The sequence below is a fragment of the Polyodon spathula genome, chromosome 1 (assembly GCF_017654505.1).
Source record: "Polyodon spathula isolate WHYD16114869_AA chromosome 1, ASM1765450v1, whole genome shotgun sequence".
Classification (NCBI taxonomy): Eukaryota; Metazoa; Chordata; class Actinopteri; order Acipenseriformes; family Polyodontidae; genus Polyodon; species Polyodon spathula.
The window spans coordinates 39,071,705-39,087,578 of record NC_054534.1 but is presented as its reverse complement, the minus strand read 5'-3'; the positions used below and the strand labels follow the sequence as shown (position 1 = coordinate 39,087,578).

Genomic DNA, 15,874 nt, shown 5'->3' with positions numbered 1-15,874 from the left:
AACAAAAATGTCAGTAAACATACATCCCTCGCCACAGCTGTAAATTCAAAACTAGTTATATCAAAATGTATTTATTACAAGACTCAAATGCTAAAGGAATGAAAGAATGGAAATGAAAAGTGAAATTTCGCTGGTATAATGAAGACAAATGAAAAGCAATACAAATAAGTCCCGGTTTGCCTTGATACTATGTGGTACAGACGCCACAAGGTACTGGAAGGTGTATCGAGGGATGTCGATTGGTGCAGAGAGGTATAAGAGGATTGTGTTAACGAATGCTTCACTGAAGTTCATCCCAAAAATGACCAATTCGATTGAGAGCCAGTGGTTGTTTTGGCCACAAATTATGTCCGATGTTCCTCCAACCATTCGCACAATTCTGGCACCATCGACCGGTGCTTTATCTTCTTGAAAATAGGGCGGGTTACAGCAAACCAACATTTGTTTTTTTCATGTTATCATAGCCTAAGTGGAAAACCTTGTCCTAGAATTATAATCCTTGTTGAAGAAGCAAAGATGTAGTGAATAAAAGTGGGAGTTCTGATGTAAACTACTTACATTTAGTGCTGATGAAATTTGAGAGTCAAGGATACTGGATACCATCAGGCACGACAGTGCTGCACCATGAGACATTCACCTCATAGTACCTCGATCGTGGCATGAACACCTCAGCCTCTCTCAAGCAGAGACTCCCAATTGTGCTGAATTAGGTGGTTTTGTGATACAGACCAAAGTCTGCTGGGCCTTATGTTGAAATTCACTTTGAGAGCTGAGCCAGGGGTACAGATGAAAGTTCAAGTGGAACACAATCTTCTGTTTTTTCATCATCTAATAATTTACTCAGTAGTTGTTTCTGTTTTAACCTTTATTATTGTCTGCATAAATTCAGGCAATCAGACTGAAATCATTCACAATGTTAATGTTTTATTACAAGGCATAACAGAAGAATATAATACACATTTCTTGAATATAAATTGTGTTACACAGCTCTAATTTTTACTGTCAATTACACTACATTTCCAGTTTATTGTAATGACTAGAGAGTAAATTCACTGTAAAAAAAGTTACAACATATCTGTGATAGAGTAGGGTAGTGCACAACAGAGGATTTATACACAAATTGAAACAATGAATAAAAGAGCTGGCGAAGCAGACTTCAGTTACGGATATAGCTGGGATTTTTTATACATAAGCTTATTTTGATTTACACATTTTATTTCCATGATTTTTCCAGTTAACTGTATTTTATTACAGTAAGAGCAAAGTGCTTTCACAACTGTGCAATAAATGTTACATTACTTAATTAGACCCTGGTCTTACTTTGGTTTGAATAACTGTTTTAACTGATACCAAGCACCCAATTACAAAATCATTTTATTGAGTTCTAATACTGCATGTTAACTAATACAAAAGACTACCACAGTGTATATGTTTATTGGTCTGTGGCTTAAGGAATCACATACACATTTGCAAAAGGACTACACCTGCAAATAACTCATATTATGCTCAGAATTTGCTTGTACAGAATAAAACATTAGGGTTATGTCTTTGAGATTTTGAGTTGTTTGATATTACTGTACATCTGTTTCCTCACAACATCCCATTTCCTGAGACACCGGGGCAGGGATTTTTTTTAGTTTTTAAAAAAGCTCTATTGTAATTTCTCAGTAACTGTACTGCCCTTTGTGTGCAATGGGTGCGAATGCAAACTTAAAATGCATTGGTTATGCTCTTATCAGCTTGGCCATCCAAATAAAATACACAAAAAAGATAGACTACAGCTCAGTACATATCCAAAACTCAAAAAAAAAAACTACATTGCTAATTTTTTGTAAACACTTAACTCAGTTCATTACTTTATGCTCTGCAATATAATGCTTACTCTTGTGCCTGCTGTCAAACATTAGAAACACAAGTCGATTGCATTTTGCATTGACAGCAATGTACAGGCCCCACTTCCTTATTATTAGTTGACAATAGTATTCACATTCATAAAAGATGTACGACAAACAGCACAGTAAAAAACAGAATATTAGTTCTGAAATTATGAACTGTAAAACATTGACTGTGTATGTGATTCAATAAGCATGGGTCACAATGGTATCGATCAAAAACTAAGGTCTTGAGATATCTATTACAGTGTGGCAATGGGGCAGGATACTTGTACATAAATCCTGATATGACAGCTTTGTAGGTAAACCCAATTTTGTCTTCAAAAAACTTGGCAGCATCACTTCCTTTCCTTAAAGAAAAAGAAAAACAGTTTCAATCAGGAGACCTTATTGTTGTATACTATTCTATAAGAATGTATTCTATATAAAATGAACAGTAAAGGACTGCCCTTATTTATAATAGTAAATTATCTTTTATCTCGGGTTACTACGACAAAACCATGGCAAAGTATAATGAATCAGTAAAAGGATGGTAAAGCATTGGTAAGAATGATGGACAAATTTACTGGATATTTCTTTGTCCTGTTTGGTTTGTCCTACTATAGATTTATAGATATAGATATTATATAGATATATATATATATATTATATATATATATATATATATATATATATATATATATATATATATATATATATATATATATAACTATTATATATCTATATATGTACACCGTTGTAATTTCTTTAAGTATTATGATAAATAGCAATCCGACACCATTTGAAGTTTATGTACACAGGCTTTCACTTCAGAATAATGGCAGTAAAAAAAATAATTTAAAAAACTGGTGGAGCTTTAACCATTGCATTAAAAAGAGACTCACATAGAGGATGAAGTAGAGTTGGAAACAGTATGGTCTTCATGCAAATGGATTATCAAATCCATCTCCAAATAAATTTGTTGTAGCTGGCTGCTGGGTTGGAGCACTCTGCAATACAACAGCAGAAAGTGGCATTTGTTAGGTAAGTTGAAAATATGTTCCTTGAGTTTACACCTTCATTTCAATTTATTTATTTTTTACTCCATTTAATGTTGCAACACTGATGCAATGGAAGCTTAGAATTCAGTAATTAAACAGGTGACAAGCCAAGCTTAAAGAGGTACTGTAAATCATCTAGATTTCCCTAATATATATTTCTTCCCTGTTCAATATCCTATTATATATGCATGAGTCTATCTGTTTATTTTTCTTTTTTCCCCATTGCATTTGAAAACCAAGGTTGACTAAAGTAGTGTGGGGAAGAACATCAGCATTGCACAGGCTTCACTGCATAGTGCACTTTTAAATTTGCTTCCCCACCTCACTTCACACTCAAAATTAAGAACTCATTTTAGAAAAAAAAATGCTTGAAGAGTTAGTAAGCATGGTATATAATGACGTCAGAAACAACAATATATAAATCCTAGAGAAAAAACAAATATTGAAGAAAAAAAAAACACAACATAAACTGCACTGGGTTGCTGCCATTTTCTTCAAAATAAATAGCGAATTATGGATTTTGTGACTCGGTACATGTCTTGAATATAATTATTTGCAATACACCACAACACATGGTACACATTTACATGTAGTCCACATATTGGCTCTTAATCAATGAATGCATGTATTTTGTTGTATTCCAACATGTGATTACAGTATGACAGTCCAAAGACCATTTCATTTTATATGTATCATTCAAAGCAAGTCCCCAGGACCATAAAATTACTACTTGTTATGTACTCACAGTTGTGGGGGCAGGAGCACCAAAAGGATCAGACTCGAAAGGATCCCCAAAGAGGTTTGGTGCAGGGTTCGAAGCAGATGGAGTAGCTAGTCTAGGTGCTGGCTTTGGTGGCTCTGGAAAGTTAGAGTATTTAGATACTTAGATACAGTACCAGTATAACACATGTTGTACAATAAAAAGAAAAACTGCTTTCCTTTGTGCTTGTCTCTAAACACTAACCCACAATTTGATCTTTATTTACTTAATTGACATTGTGTATGTTCTCCCCAATTAGATGAAAAAAGTTGCAGCCATAGACCTCTGATCATCTACCTCATTTTTCTGTTATACAATGCTGACCACTATGGATTGGAGAACATTTACAAAGCCATTAACAAGTGCCACTGGCACAATTTCTTTCTGAGCAGAGAAAAACATCCATCCATTGAACTTGAAATAAACAAATGAAGACTGTCATTCAAGGGACTTGGATATTTCTGGTTTTGTAACAGTACCGTCTTTTTTTCTCTGTGGTGCAAATTAGTAAAGGCCTTTGTAAATTTCCACCAACGTGTCAAAACGTTTAGACGGGTCAGTTAATTAGAATCCATTGGAAACATCTTTTAACCATCACCCATTTCTAAGAAGGGAGATATTTTCAAGACACATTCCTGTTCAAAAGATCTTCAACCATCCCTTACACAATTAGAATAATTCAAAATCAGACCACACATGTCAAGAAACGTGCCAAATAAAATCAGCTAAAAGGCAATGACTGATTAAAAGTACATTAGAAGGAAAACATGAACGTTTTAAATATAAAGCATACAAAACTAATTAAACAATCTCATACAATATGTTTCACCTGTAGTGTAATGCCATTCACTATACATTAGCTTAAACATTGTGGTCCAAAGTAAACAGAAGCTATTAATTCACTTAACTTTATTTCAGGAGAATATGTACTGCTTGTAATTCCTGAAGTTATTTAACCTTAACAATATGTTCTGGTTGAGTTTTCTAGAAGAAAATCCATTTGAATGGTGAAAGATCTTAAGCCCCTTTCACACTGGCATGCTCTACCTGGGTCATAACCCAGTGTCATGCGGGTCGACAGCGAGATTTCACACTGTTTTTTGAAAAAAGCAGCGACTACCTGGGCGACAGAAGCAATAGAAGTCTGTACGCAATTTCCCGGAAGCAACTTGTTACAGATGCATACATCCAAGCTTCTCTGGATTGAATCGTTGGCCCAAAATTAGAGCAAATGGTTAGAGCAAATGGTTCTTCATCTGCTGCAATCTGGCTCATGGGGTGTCTCAAATCAACAAAAATATTACTGAACAGAATAAACAGAAATGTTGCTTACAGAAGTGAAACCTTCACACAGACGTGGCGCTTTGTTACCATCATGGATTTTGTTTCGCTCGACCCAGGGTCAAAGTGTGGTGACCCACATCCCGAGGGTCAACCCGGGTACAACCCAGGTACGTGGTTTCACACTACACGGGACTGTGAACCGGGTAGCCAGAACCTGGATTGGAGCGCCAGTGTGAAAGGGGCTTCAGAGTCTGGCTGTTAGACATATGAACCATAAATGGAAGCAAAATGTTTAATAAGAAGAAAGTACTTTAAGGGTTGTATTTTATTTAGTTTGACGGTGCCATCTGGTTTATCCTGGTGAAACCTGGAACACACAGATAATTCAATTCTTCAAGAAGCAATAGACTTCCTAAAAGGCAATGTTTGCTGCTGGAAAATGGAACCCACATGGTGAATAGCAATAAACTACAGGGAAGAGTTTTTGAATTATTTGTTTTGTATGCTTGAAAGTGGATAGCGTTATTAGTTAAGCAGATCAGTAGTGGTTAATAAAAATCTTTTTATTTTATTTAATTTTTTACCATTGATTTTAGTTGATATCTGATTGATATCAAAGTCATCATGATCAGCAACATCCTGGATATGGCCTACTCTGCTGGTGAAATACTGTGAGAAGGCACCACTTGTGCTGGTGACAGCTAGCTGCTCACCCCTCCTGGCTGGAACTGCTGGTGGCTTGGCCATCTGGAAGTCCCTGAACATCTCTTTAACGTTGTTCTTCTTCTCCTTCTCTCCTAGAGGATCCAGGACACTGAAGGCACTGTTCTCGACCTTTGGTGCTTCTTTCACAGCAGCAGGCCTAGGAGGGGGCTGGGGTGGAGGGCCGGACTGGGTAATCCCTGCCATGGGCCCTGGCATAGCAGCAGGAAACATGTTGGGTTGGAAGGGGTTTGCAAAAGGTGTAGACTGGGGCCAGGCTCCGGGTGGGGATGTGACCACCACCTGACCCCAGCCAGGGGGCTGTGGTGAAGGTGCTGCCCCAAACGCTGCTTGCTGCCCCCAACCAGGGACAGGTTGTGCACTGTAGATCCCAGGCTGACCAAAAGGCTGGGCACCCATCATTTGCCCTGGGGCCATGGAATTAGGTGGAGGGAACACTGAAGGGGACTGTCCCCATTGTGCTGTTGTTACTGCTGGAGAAGCGCCCAGTGATAATGCTCCTGGTGAACAGAGAAAACAAAGGTTTAGCTGTTACCAGGGAGGTAAAAATGTCATCACAGTCAAGTCACAATGGGTCAGTTGCAACGAACCTAAAGGAGCGTACTAACTGTGGATGATCCCGTGGTTAGTATGGAGGACGGTACTAAACTAGTATGTAGGTTAACAACAACTGCAACAAATAAAGCAGCTCAAGATAGTCCTCAGCTGCATATTAAAATTTGACTCAATTGCAACAAACCCAAAGTATCTGCTGTTGCCCTCTAAAGGATACTAAAACACAATACTAAGTTAGTCCAGCAATTTCTGTAGACTAAAGACTTTGTGGTATCGGAATAACTTGAACAAATACAAAAAATCCCAAAATGCAACTAACTGAACTATTCAAAACAAATTATTGAAAAAAAATTTAACTCTTCTGTGGGGAAAAAACATAAATAAAAACTAAACACGTGTCAAAACGCTTACAACAAAACCAGTTTCATCCTGGTCTACAATATACTTTTGGTCCTATAACCGAATGCATTTGTTTTGTGAGTTAAGTAATTAATGAGAACTTATACAAGTTTTGCTTATCCTCAAACAGATCTTTATTAATTTTGTTGGTGTTTTAGGAAAATTACATTATACATGGGAATTTGGTTTAAGAAAATGGGAAAATAATGTTCTGCAATTCAGCCTTAGTATTTACTTTCATGTGTGCATACATTTCTGTACATCATTTTCGTACGTTTAAAAAAAAGAAAATTAAACAATAATTAAGAGGTTAGGTTCCTTAAAAGAAAAAAAGATTTCAATCTTATAACACTCCTAACATATAACAGCTGGAACCAAATCACTCAGATTTAGAGCCCCTCCCCCTCCCCGCTCCCTGTTTGGTAGCACACTACAACAAAGAACTTAACCTTGAGCTCCGTACTAAATATGAAGCTAGTCCCCAATTTGAACAAAAAAAGATGGAGAACAAAGTTAATACACAGCTTGGGATGACCCTGAGATAGTACCATATTAGCTAGTCTACAACTTAGTATGCAGCTCCACACTAAAATCTACAAGTTCGTTGCAATTTACCCCATTTTATCTTCATTTTTTAACAGAAATCACCTAAATAGGGGGAGTGGAAACCAACTGAGCGACTCCAAGGGCAATATTTCCATATTTCCACTTCAAACTCAAAATATTTCTATACTTCTGCGCACAGGCTTCGGTAATTTTCTAACCAATCCAGAAGTAGCTGAATCTTCAGCTGCTCTGCATACAAATGCTGACTCACAACACATCTACAAGTACTAAGTATGGTGTCAGTGGCAAATTTTGCATTATTTTGAGATGTGTTTTGATGTTTTATAATATAGAAATTTACATTTTTAAAATACATTAATAATAGCATGAGTAATCACACGAACAAAATGCAATGAACCACTGATAAATGCGCAAAACTCAAAATGATGCAAAACAGACGGCCAATAGGGCTTAACGCAGCATGCAAATAGCGTTTGGTACCTAAACGTCAAGATTAAATAATACTTTGTGTGTGTGTGTGTGTTGTGTCTTAACCTTATACCTAAAAAGGAGTATAGTACCACCTACTGGATACGTAACATATAGGAATGAGGGATTCCGTCAGAGGAGAAGTATCTTATACTACTTCGAGTTACTGGTTTTCTTTTAATAGTGTTTGGTTTGTCTTTATACACCAGTGCGGTGTTTGCCTAGGAGCCTGACAATGTATAGGGTTTGCTGTATCTTAATATAAAATAAACTTGATTATACTGCGTTTGTATTTTTAGCAGTATTAGGAATAAAAACCATGTCTCTGTGAGCGTACATGATTATTCATTTTTTAATCCCACAATATTGTGATATGCAAATTATTATTGATATCATATCAAAATATCGATATTGGTGCCCACCCCTAATATATATATATATATATATATATATATATATATATATATATATATATATATATATATATATATATATGCACACACACACACACACACCCCTCCAATGTTTGTTTTCAAAACACACTTTCCCTTGACAAAGGTAAGTTAAACATACCGAAACGTTGGAAAGTTGGTGCTTTGAGCAAAAACTTATTTGTGTGAACCTTTTTGTTTGTAAATGCCAGAATCTTCATATTTAGAAACAAGTAATTGCAAGTCAACTTCTTCCTTTAAGGCTAGAATAACAAATACAAAATGCTGCTGTCTCAATCAAGAAAAAGTAAATTATTACCATCTAGCGGGACGCAGTATACCCAGACAAGAACAACTGAGTAAACTTTTAGATGGGAATTATCATTATTACAAAACTTCATGAATCCTACAGTTCCCTAAGAAAGTTCTCTAAAATTCTCACCCAAAGCACCCAGAGCAGAGGCAGGGGTAGGTGTGTTGTTGCTGAAGAGATCTAGAGGATTGGTCTGTGCAGGCTGTTGCTGTGGTGGAGATGGAGTTGGTGTCTGGTTGACTGGAGCAAAAAGGTCTGATCCAAAGAGGTCATTTGTAGGAGACTGTTTAGGAAATACATAGGTTGGGTCAAAGAAAGGGAGAAACTCAGACATTCGCAAGCCTCGTACTCATTGAATGCTGCTCTTGAGATGCTTTTTGGTTAGACTCAATATACAACAGTGTACAACGTAGAGCACAAGTTTTAGATAAACACATTTGAATGTTACATCACAAAAACTGCTCTCAATTACCAGTTTCCTAAATGAATGATAGCTGAAATGAATTGGTGGGAAGTTATAAATAGTTATGGTTAATCTACTGGAAATACTAAAAACATCCACACAAAGTGCACTTACCCTTACTGATCAGCACAGATGCATTAAAAATAGACAGAGATTGTTAACAATGTACCTTCTACTCAGACCTCAGGATTATATTATTAATACAACAGCACAACATACAAGGTCAGACACAACAAAGATTTACAAACCTGATGTCAGTATCTATACAGTTGACCGCAAAGCTGGTTAGAATCAAATTACAGATGCTACATTTAGCTTACCACAGAAGCCTCACTGACTGTCTAAAGTCTAAAGGCAGCAACTTAAACACACAGTTGGCACAGTGTTAACAAAAACAGGCTTCATGCAACGCAGGGAAGCTGGGGTCATGCCTTCACCTTGACGCTTCTCCTGCTTCGTCCGGGCTTTGTGCTTTGTGGTGGAGGGCTAATTATCACAGAATCGCATGGAGGAGACTTTGAAGGATCCGGCTTCATCCGAGAGTCTTGTTTCACACCATTTTGTAGCGGTGGGATTTTGCCAGATCTTTGCACAAATGAGTTTTGCACGGCTTTGTTTGGCAGACCATTCTGCTCCTTTTCCAGGATCCCATTTTGAGTCCATGTTGCTACCTCTGCAATCTTATTTTCCACGGGCCACTGGCCATTACTTAATGACTGTGTGACAGTTCTGTTTGATATCTGATCAAACTGCTGACCAAAGAAATCAGTGTCACCGTTCAAAGCACCGTTTAACTTTGGGCCACTAAGAATATGATCTGAATTTTCTTTGTTCTGATTAGAAGAGTTATAAGAAATTGCTGAGTTCGAGTGTGCTGATTGGTTATTTTTGGAGAAAGGATCGTCACTAAAAGGGTCAGGAATTGGTGCAGGAAAAAAACTCAGTTGGGAAGAAAAGGGATTGTCAGGTGATACACTTGTTTGCGGCCTCTGCCGAGGGACAGAGGAACAGGAAGTGATGCAATTCTCTAAGAAGGGATTTCCTTTTACACAGTTCTGATTGTTGTCAATTTCAGTAGATAGATCCAGCAATAGGATATCTTTACTTTCCTAATCATCAAGAAAAGAAAAAGACAGTCTTAATTGGTTTCATGTAACCTCTTAAGTATAATAAATGGTCATTATTTAAGAGTAAAGCGAATGTGCAGTATCTCTTGGTTCTTACAGTGACAAACATAATTCATAAATAGCCTCTTTACATAACTTAATATGCAGAATTTTTAATGCCATGGTTTTTCAAAGTAGATACTGCACATTACGTAAGATTAATTTCTAGTCGTGCATGCATGCAATAAAGTTTATATGAAATTGATAAACTGTTTCATGATTCGTTTACAGATCATTACAATCGTTAAATGTGTCCCTGTGCTTCAGTTATAAAAGGCTACAGTTTAAGCTTTTAATTGCCAACAAGGGACAGTTCGCTCTCTCTGCGCTACCACCATAGTTACTACTGTGTCCCTATTAAATACAGTTTTATTTGTTAAAAAAAAAACAAAACAAAAAAAAAAAACACTTTAGCATCTGCTTGTATTGCGTAACACTTGTGTCCAAATTAAACAAATGTTAAAACATGCACTGTCTGGTTTATGCATTACACAAGTCTAGTCAAATTAAATCTAAGGGGATTTAAACACTGTTGACCAAACAAACCCTTGGCTGTTTTGTGTGGAATGGCAAATGTGCTTAGTTCTCCAGAATGTTATATGCTGAATAAGATCCAGAATAATATATTCAATTTTTCCTATTGATCTTCACAGAGCAATCCAGTCTGAATAAATAATCCTGAACTGTCTGAGTGAAAACAAACTGAGAGACAAGGTACATTGTACAGAGAATGGAAAAGTATGAGGAACGAGCAGTGTAAGAAATGGGATGGTACTCTGTTAGTAATTCTTGGCATTTAAAAGAAACCAGTCTTAGAGGGTTATTCTCAAAAGTTTTTAAGAGGAGAACTGTGAGTAAACTTATGTACTCATAAAACATTTTTTACCTTCCCCTTTTACGATATGCAATGTTTCTGAGTGTTCTATATGCCCTATATTGGCTTGTATTGTTTTTTGTTTGATTTTTGCCCTGGGACATTGATTTAAACAGTGTTGAAAAATCACAGCTGCTTATTGCTGTCTCTTAAGTTTCACCTCTCACCAAACTTGCTTTGTTTTTCCAAAGTGAAGCCTCTGCAATCTTTACTTTGGGTTTTGAATGCAGAATGTATTTTTTTTTTTATCCACTCTCAGCAAGAAAACAGATTTTAAATGTGTTCCACTGATGAGTTTAAGTCATCTGTGTTTCAAAACTGCCGAAACATTAATGAAGACTACCTCACAACTGATGGAGACACATTTTAGTTTTAAACCTGGACAATTCCATAGCTTTCACGTAGCACTTACAGAAGGGGAGTGCAGATCAGGAGGTGTGGACATGTCTCCAAACAGATCCAGCTGTTCAACACCCTGTAACAAATAATTAAATAGGGGAAATCAGAGGTAAGCTGGTGGAAGCAGAACAAATCCGATCGTGGCCCAATGGTTCAGACTTATTTTGACAGCGGATAACATTTTTTCTCTATGGTGACAAATAGCCTTGAACCTTTATTCAAAACCAAAAAGACTCCAAACATGGTATATAGTATGTGGTTTAATATGAACAGCCTGCATAGACCAGCAATGAAACTAAACATGTACAGCAGCTAGGATGCATTTAATGAATATTTACTTCACACTGGGTAGAACACTATAATGTGAACAATGACTAACTGCTTACTTTCATTTTATTAACCTGGTTTTCAATAGTCAGCAAGGCATCCTCACCATTCTGAAAAAAAAAAAATAATGTTGTCAATAGTAAATAAATTAAAATACAGGACACAGTGTAACAAACACAGTGGTGGTATTACAAAGGTAATGCCTACCTCCAACAGCTTGTTGTCTGCTTCATCCTAAACACAGAAAGCATGTGTAAGGGTTTTGTATGTAATTTGCTTGAAATCAGCCATAAAGACCAGTGGAATATTGACTCTCTATATTTTCTTTTAATATCAAATCAATTTTTATTTTATATAGCGCCTTTCACAGTTGATCACCATCATAAAGTGCTTTACAAGACGCAGTAACAAGAAAATCCATAATACCTCAAATACAATGGAACGTACATAACACATGATGGTAGCATAATGCATGAAATAGTACAGTAAATACAGTGAAAAGTGCATAATACCTGATAGTAGAAATACAGATTCTTCAAAAAGCTTTACCGAATGCTTCCCCCTCCAAATTGGTTTTCTAATGTTAACCAGCCATTTTAAGTCATTTATAATGTAGATTGTACTATTTAGTAGAATAGGGGGACTATATGCAGTCACTCTGTTGGAAAATATTCTCAAGAGGCTCACTAGGGAGCACTATTTTCCTACAACACAAGCTTCAACAGATGTTGGGCTTTAAAAAATTCTGAATTTCCTTCAATTTCCCACTTGGTTTATTATAATCAGAACAGAAGGCCTCTTTTTACACTGGAGGAAATGATTAAATGTGTCTCAGACCTGCAATGTACAGTGTGTGTGTGTGTGTGTGTGTGTGTGTGTGTGTGTGTGTGTGTGTGTGTGTGTGTATTTATATATATATATATATATATATATATATATATATATATATATATATATATATATATATATATATATATATATTAGAGCTGGGTTACATACAAACCTTTTTCTGACTCTCCCCTTCTTTTTTCTTCAAATTGAAGATTAACTGAAAAAGATCTTTAAGATCAACAACCAGAGGCTCTGCCTGTAGAGAAACAAGATATTACTTTTTTAGTTACTGTCAAACCACTATAAAACAGTACCGGAACATGCTCTTGTTTAATAACATCCATATAAAAGACTGCATAAAAAAGAAAAACACCTTATAGTTTATCATCATGTTCAGAAATGAGCTTACACTATAGAATGTTTTTCCAGTCTAGTTGTCCCAGAGTGCTGCCTTGAGAAGTTTGAATGTACAAGTTCCCTTTCAATCTGAAGATGACCAACAACAATACTTTTGGGATATGCCTGCCACAGGTCAGGTATTCACTGAGCATTTTATGTCAGAGCTGCCGATAGGCCCCTCCGTGGGGTGACATCCTCGATCCCGCCTACTGAGGGATTAAACAGTCAACCCACGGAGACCACTTTTGCCTCTCGCCTACGGTAAGGTAAACTTCTGTATTACCAGGTTGAGGCCCAAATTTATAAAGGGGAAAAACCGACCACAAATAGCCACGTATTGTGCGTGTTCAGTACGGCCACACTCAGTGTCAAAATAACGACCTACTTTATAAGACTAATTAGGCGAAGAAGATGATTCCACAATCAACCAATTTAAATACCCCTCACCACAATTAGCGGTGAAGAATTACACACCTCTCACAATAAATGGCGGGTTTGGGTCAACCCTGCGTGTGTAGGCTACACATTCCAAATGAAAATGAATGGCACACAAAGACCTCAGCCTGGTACTAGCCATGGCGATGGGGATGCTCGGAAGTGAAAGCGGAAATTTACCAATATGGAAGTGGAGATTTTGGTACAAGCAGTACTTGTAACACATGATGTGTTACAAGTTCAAAATACATCACCAGGACAAATGAATAAAATATAGAATGTGTGGGGGCTTCTTAATAAACAAATGTACCACTTCAGAGTTTGCAGTCTAGGTTGCTTATACATTACGACACATCATCCAGTTACTGTGCTTCGCATATTAGTTCAACTTCTTATTTCGTATAGAATAATTCCAGGTGTATAGACTTTTCAGACTTCAGAAACAATCTGTTTTATTTACTTATATTCATGGTAGTCAAACGGGTGGAAAATCCTTCCATTGTACAGCAATATGTTCAACAACAATAACTCCATACAGGTTCATACAAACAGTTTAACTATGACTTATATCTTCGTAAATTCTTATGCAGTTACAACTCTAATTCTTATGCATGTCTGTATTGCTGACTGTATGATTTTAAAGCATATCTGGATGGTCTATAATACAGCTACACTATTTCAGATGTGCCTACAACCAGCTGTACTGTATTTGCTCTAGCTACAAACTAACTGTGTCATCTGTCCCTCTGACTTTTTTCTTTTTTTTTACAGTTTTCTTTCAAACTCTAACTTAACAATACTGTACCTAATACCTAAACCAGTATTGTTAAATACCAGAATGCCATTTTACAAAACATAAATTCTGTAGGCATTATTAAAATAACTGTGGAGGTGGAGCCCTCATTATATATGAGACTTTTTCTTTTGTACGCCTCAGAATATCATTCCATCTTTTCTTAATCTCCTCAACCGTTCTTTTAACAATCCCTACACTCTAAGAGGTAAATGCTCTCGTTAGAACCTTGCTTTGCCACAGTGGAGAGACCTTTTTAGGTGCTTCTAAGAAAATTTTTTACATGGATTCTATATTCTCTATTTGCAGACTTGCTTTTTTGTCATGTAAACTATGAAACATGTATTGAAAATTGGAGTATGCAAAACAATATGGTATTATAAACTGCAATTTACAAACTGACGATGAGAATGGTTAAAATATTAGCTCTTTGCAAAATGTTATTAAATGTCCTTGAAAATGATGTCTCCCACATCACCTTGCTTTTATATAGTCAGGTGGTGACGACGGACGCATCCAACTCAGGTTGGGGTGCAGTCTGGGCCGGGAGAGGAGTCCGCAGGTACTGGTCAGGCCGTTGGACATATCTGCACATAAATGCACTGGAGTTGAGAGCGGTTCATTTGTCCTTTACTTGTCCCCACCAATACCGCTGCTCCTGGCCTTCCTAGAGAAGGTCCCTTAGAGAAGGCAACAGTTCTCCTCATGGTCCCCCAGTGGTCCATATGAAACTGGTTTTCGACCCTGTGTCAGCTCCTACAAGGCCAGCCCTGGGAGATCCCATTTTGCCTGGATCTCCTTAGTCAGACGAGAGGCACTCTGGCATCCGGAACCAGGCAGGTTCCAATTATGGATCTGACCCCTGAACGAGACCGCTGGTCAACACTAGGGCTATCTGATGCAGTCATGGGCATGTTTTCCAACTGCTAGGGCAGACTCCACTAGGTCGTTACAAGCCTATAAGTACAGATACTTTCAAGGTCATGACCCAGTACCTTGCCCTATGCCAGCTATCTTGCAGTTTCTGCAAGAACTGCTGGATGCCGGTAGGTCACCTTCTATTTTGAAGGTGTATCTGGCGGCCATTTCTGCGTGCCATGCCCCGTTGATTCTGTATCTCTGGGTGCACATTTCTTGCACAATTCTCCCCAAATGGAGCCTTGATATTGTGCTGGAGACTCTCACAAAGGCCCCGTTTTTAGCCCATACACTCCATAGAGTTGAAGTATCTGTCTATGGAGACAGCCCTCCTCCTGGCTATCACCTCCACAAAGCGGGTCAGTGAGCTACAGGCGCTGTCAGGCGACCACAGCCTTCCACATGAACGAGTCTGTGGTACTAGAGCCTTTCCACCCACCTCCGTTCTCTTCGGAAAACAATAGGAGATTGAATTTCCTCTGACCGGTGTAGGCACTGAGGTGGTACGTGGATAGGACAAAAGCTCTGTGTCATTCTGACCAGTTCTTTGTCTGTCCCGGTATACGGACCCTAGGACAGGCCCTCTTGAAGCAGCGACTGTTGCTCTGGATTGAGGACATAGTCTCCACCACACATGAGAATGCCAGCTGGCCCCCACCTGGGCGGGTAGCCGTGCACTCTACCAGAGGGTTAGTTACATCTTGGGCCCTCTTCAGAGGGGCTTCATTGTCCAATATTTATACAGCGGCTAGCTGGGCTACGCCGCATAATTTCTCCAGGTTCTACCACCTTAATGTGGTAGATCCTTCCTTGCCTTCATTAGGCACGAGGGTCTTT

General features: G+C 37.8%; 1 protein-coding gene across 6 annotated transcripts in view; it reads right to left on the bottom strand.

Moving 5' to 3' along the window:
- Positions 1-904: 904 nt before the first annotated feature.
- Positions 905-15,874, bottom strand: part of LOC121318523 (disabled homolog 2-like) — a 52,297-nt gene continuing 37,327 nt past the window's right edge. For 4 of the 6 annotated variants that reach the window (XM_041255290.1, XM_041255299.1, XM_041255308.1 and 1 more), the window contains 10 exons: positions 12,665-12,748; positions 11,869-11,895; positions 11,721-11,771; positions 11,348-11,410; positions 9,333-10,004; positions 8,562-8,715; positions 5,561-6,199; positions 3,678-3,790; positions 2,777-2,881; positions 905-2,242 (listed from right to left, as the gene is read on the bottom strand). In XM_041255290.1, coding sequence (XP_041111224.1) covers positions 2,813-2,881; positions 3,678-3,790; positions 5,561-6,199; positions 8,562-8,715; positions 9,333-10,004; positions 11,348-11,410; positions 11,721-11,771; positions 11,869-11,895; positions 12,665-12,748 — 1,872 coding nt within the window. In that variant the 3' untranslated portion in view covers positions 905-2,242; positions 2,777-2,812. The remainder of the gene's footprint in view (positions 2,243-2,776; positions 2,882-3,677; positions 3,791-5,560; positions 6,200-8,561; positions 8,716-9,332; positions 10,005-11,347; positions 11,411-11,720; positions 11,772-11,868; positions 11,896-12,664; positions 12,749-15,874) is intronic. The other 2 variants (XM_041255317.1, XM_041255327.1) reach the window with 2 other exon arrangements.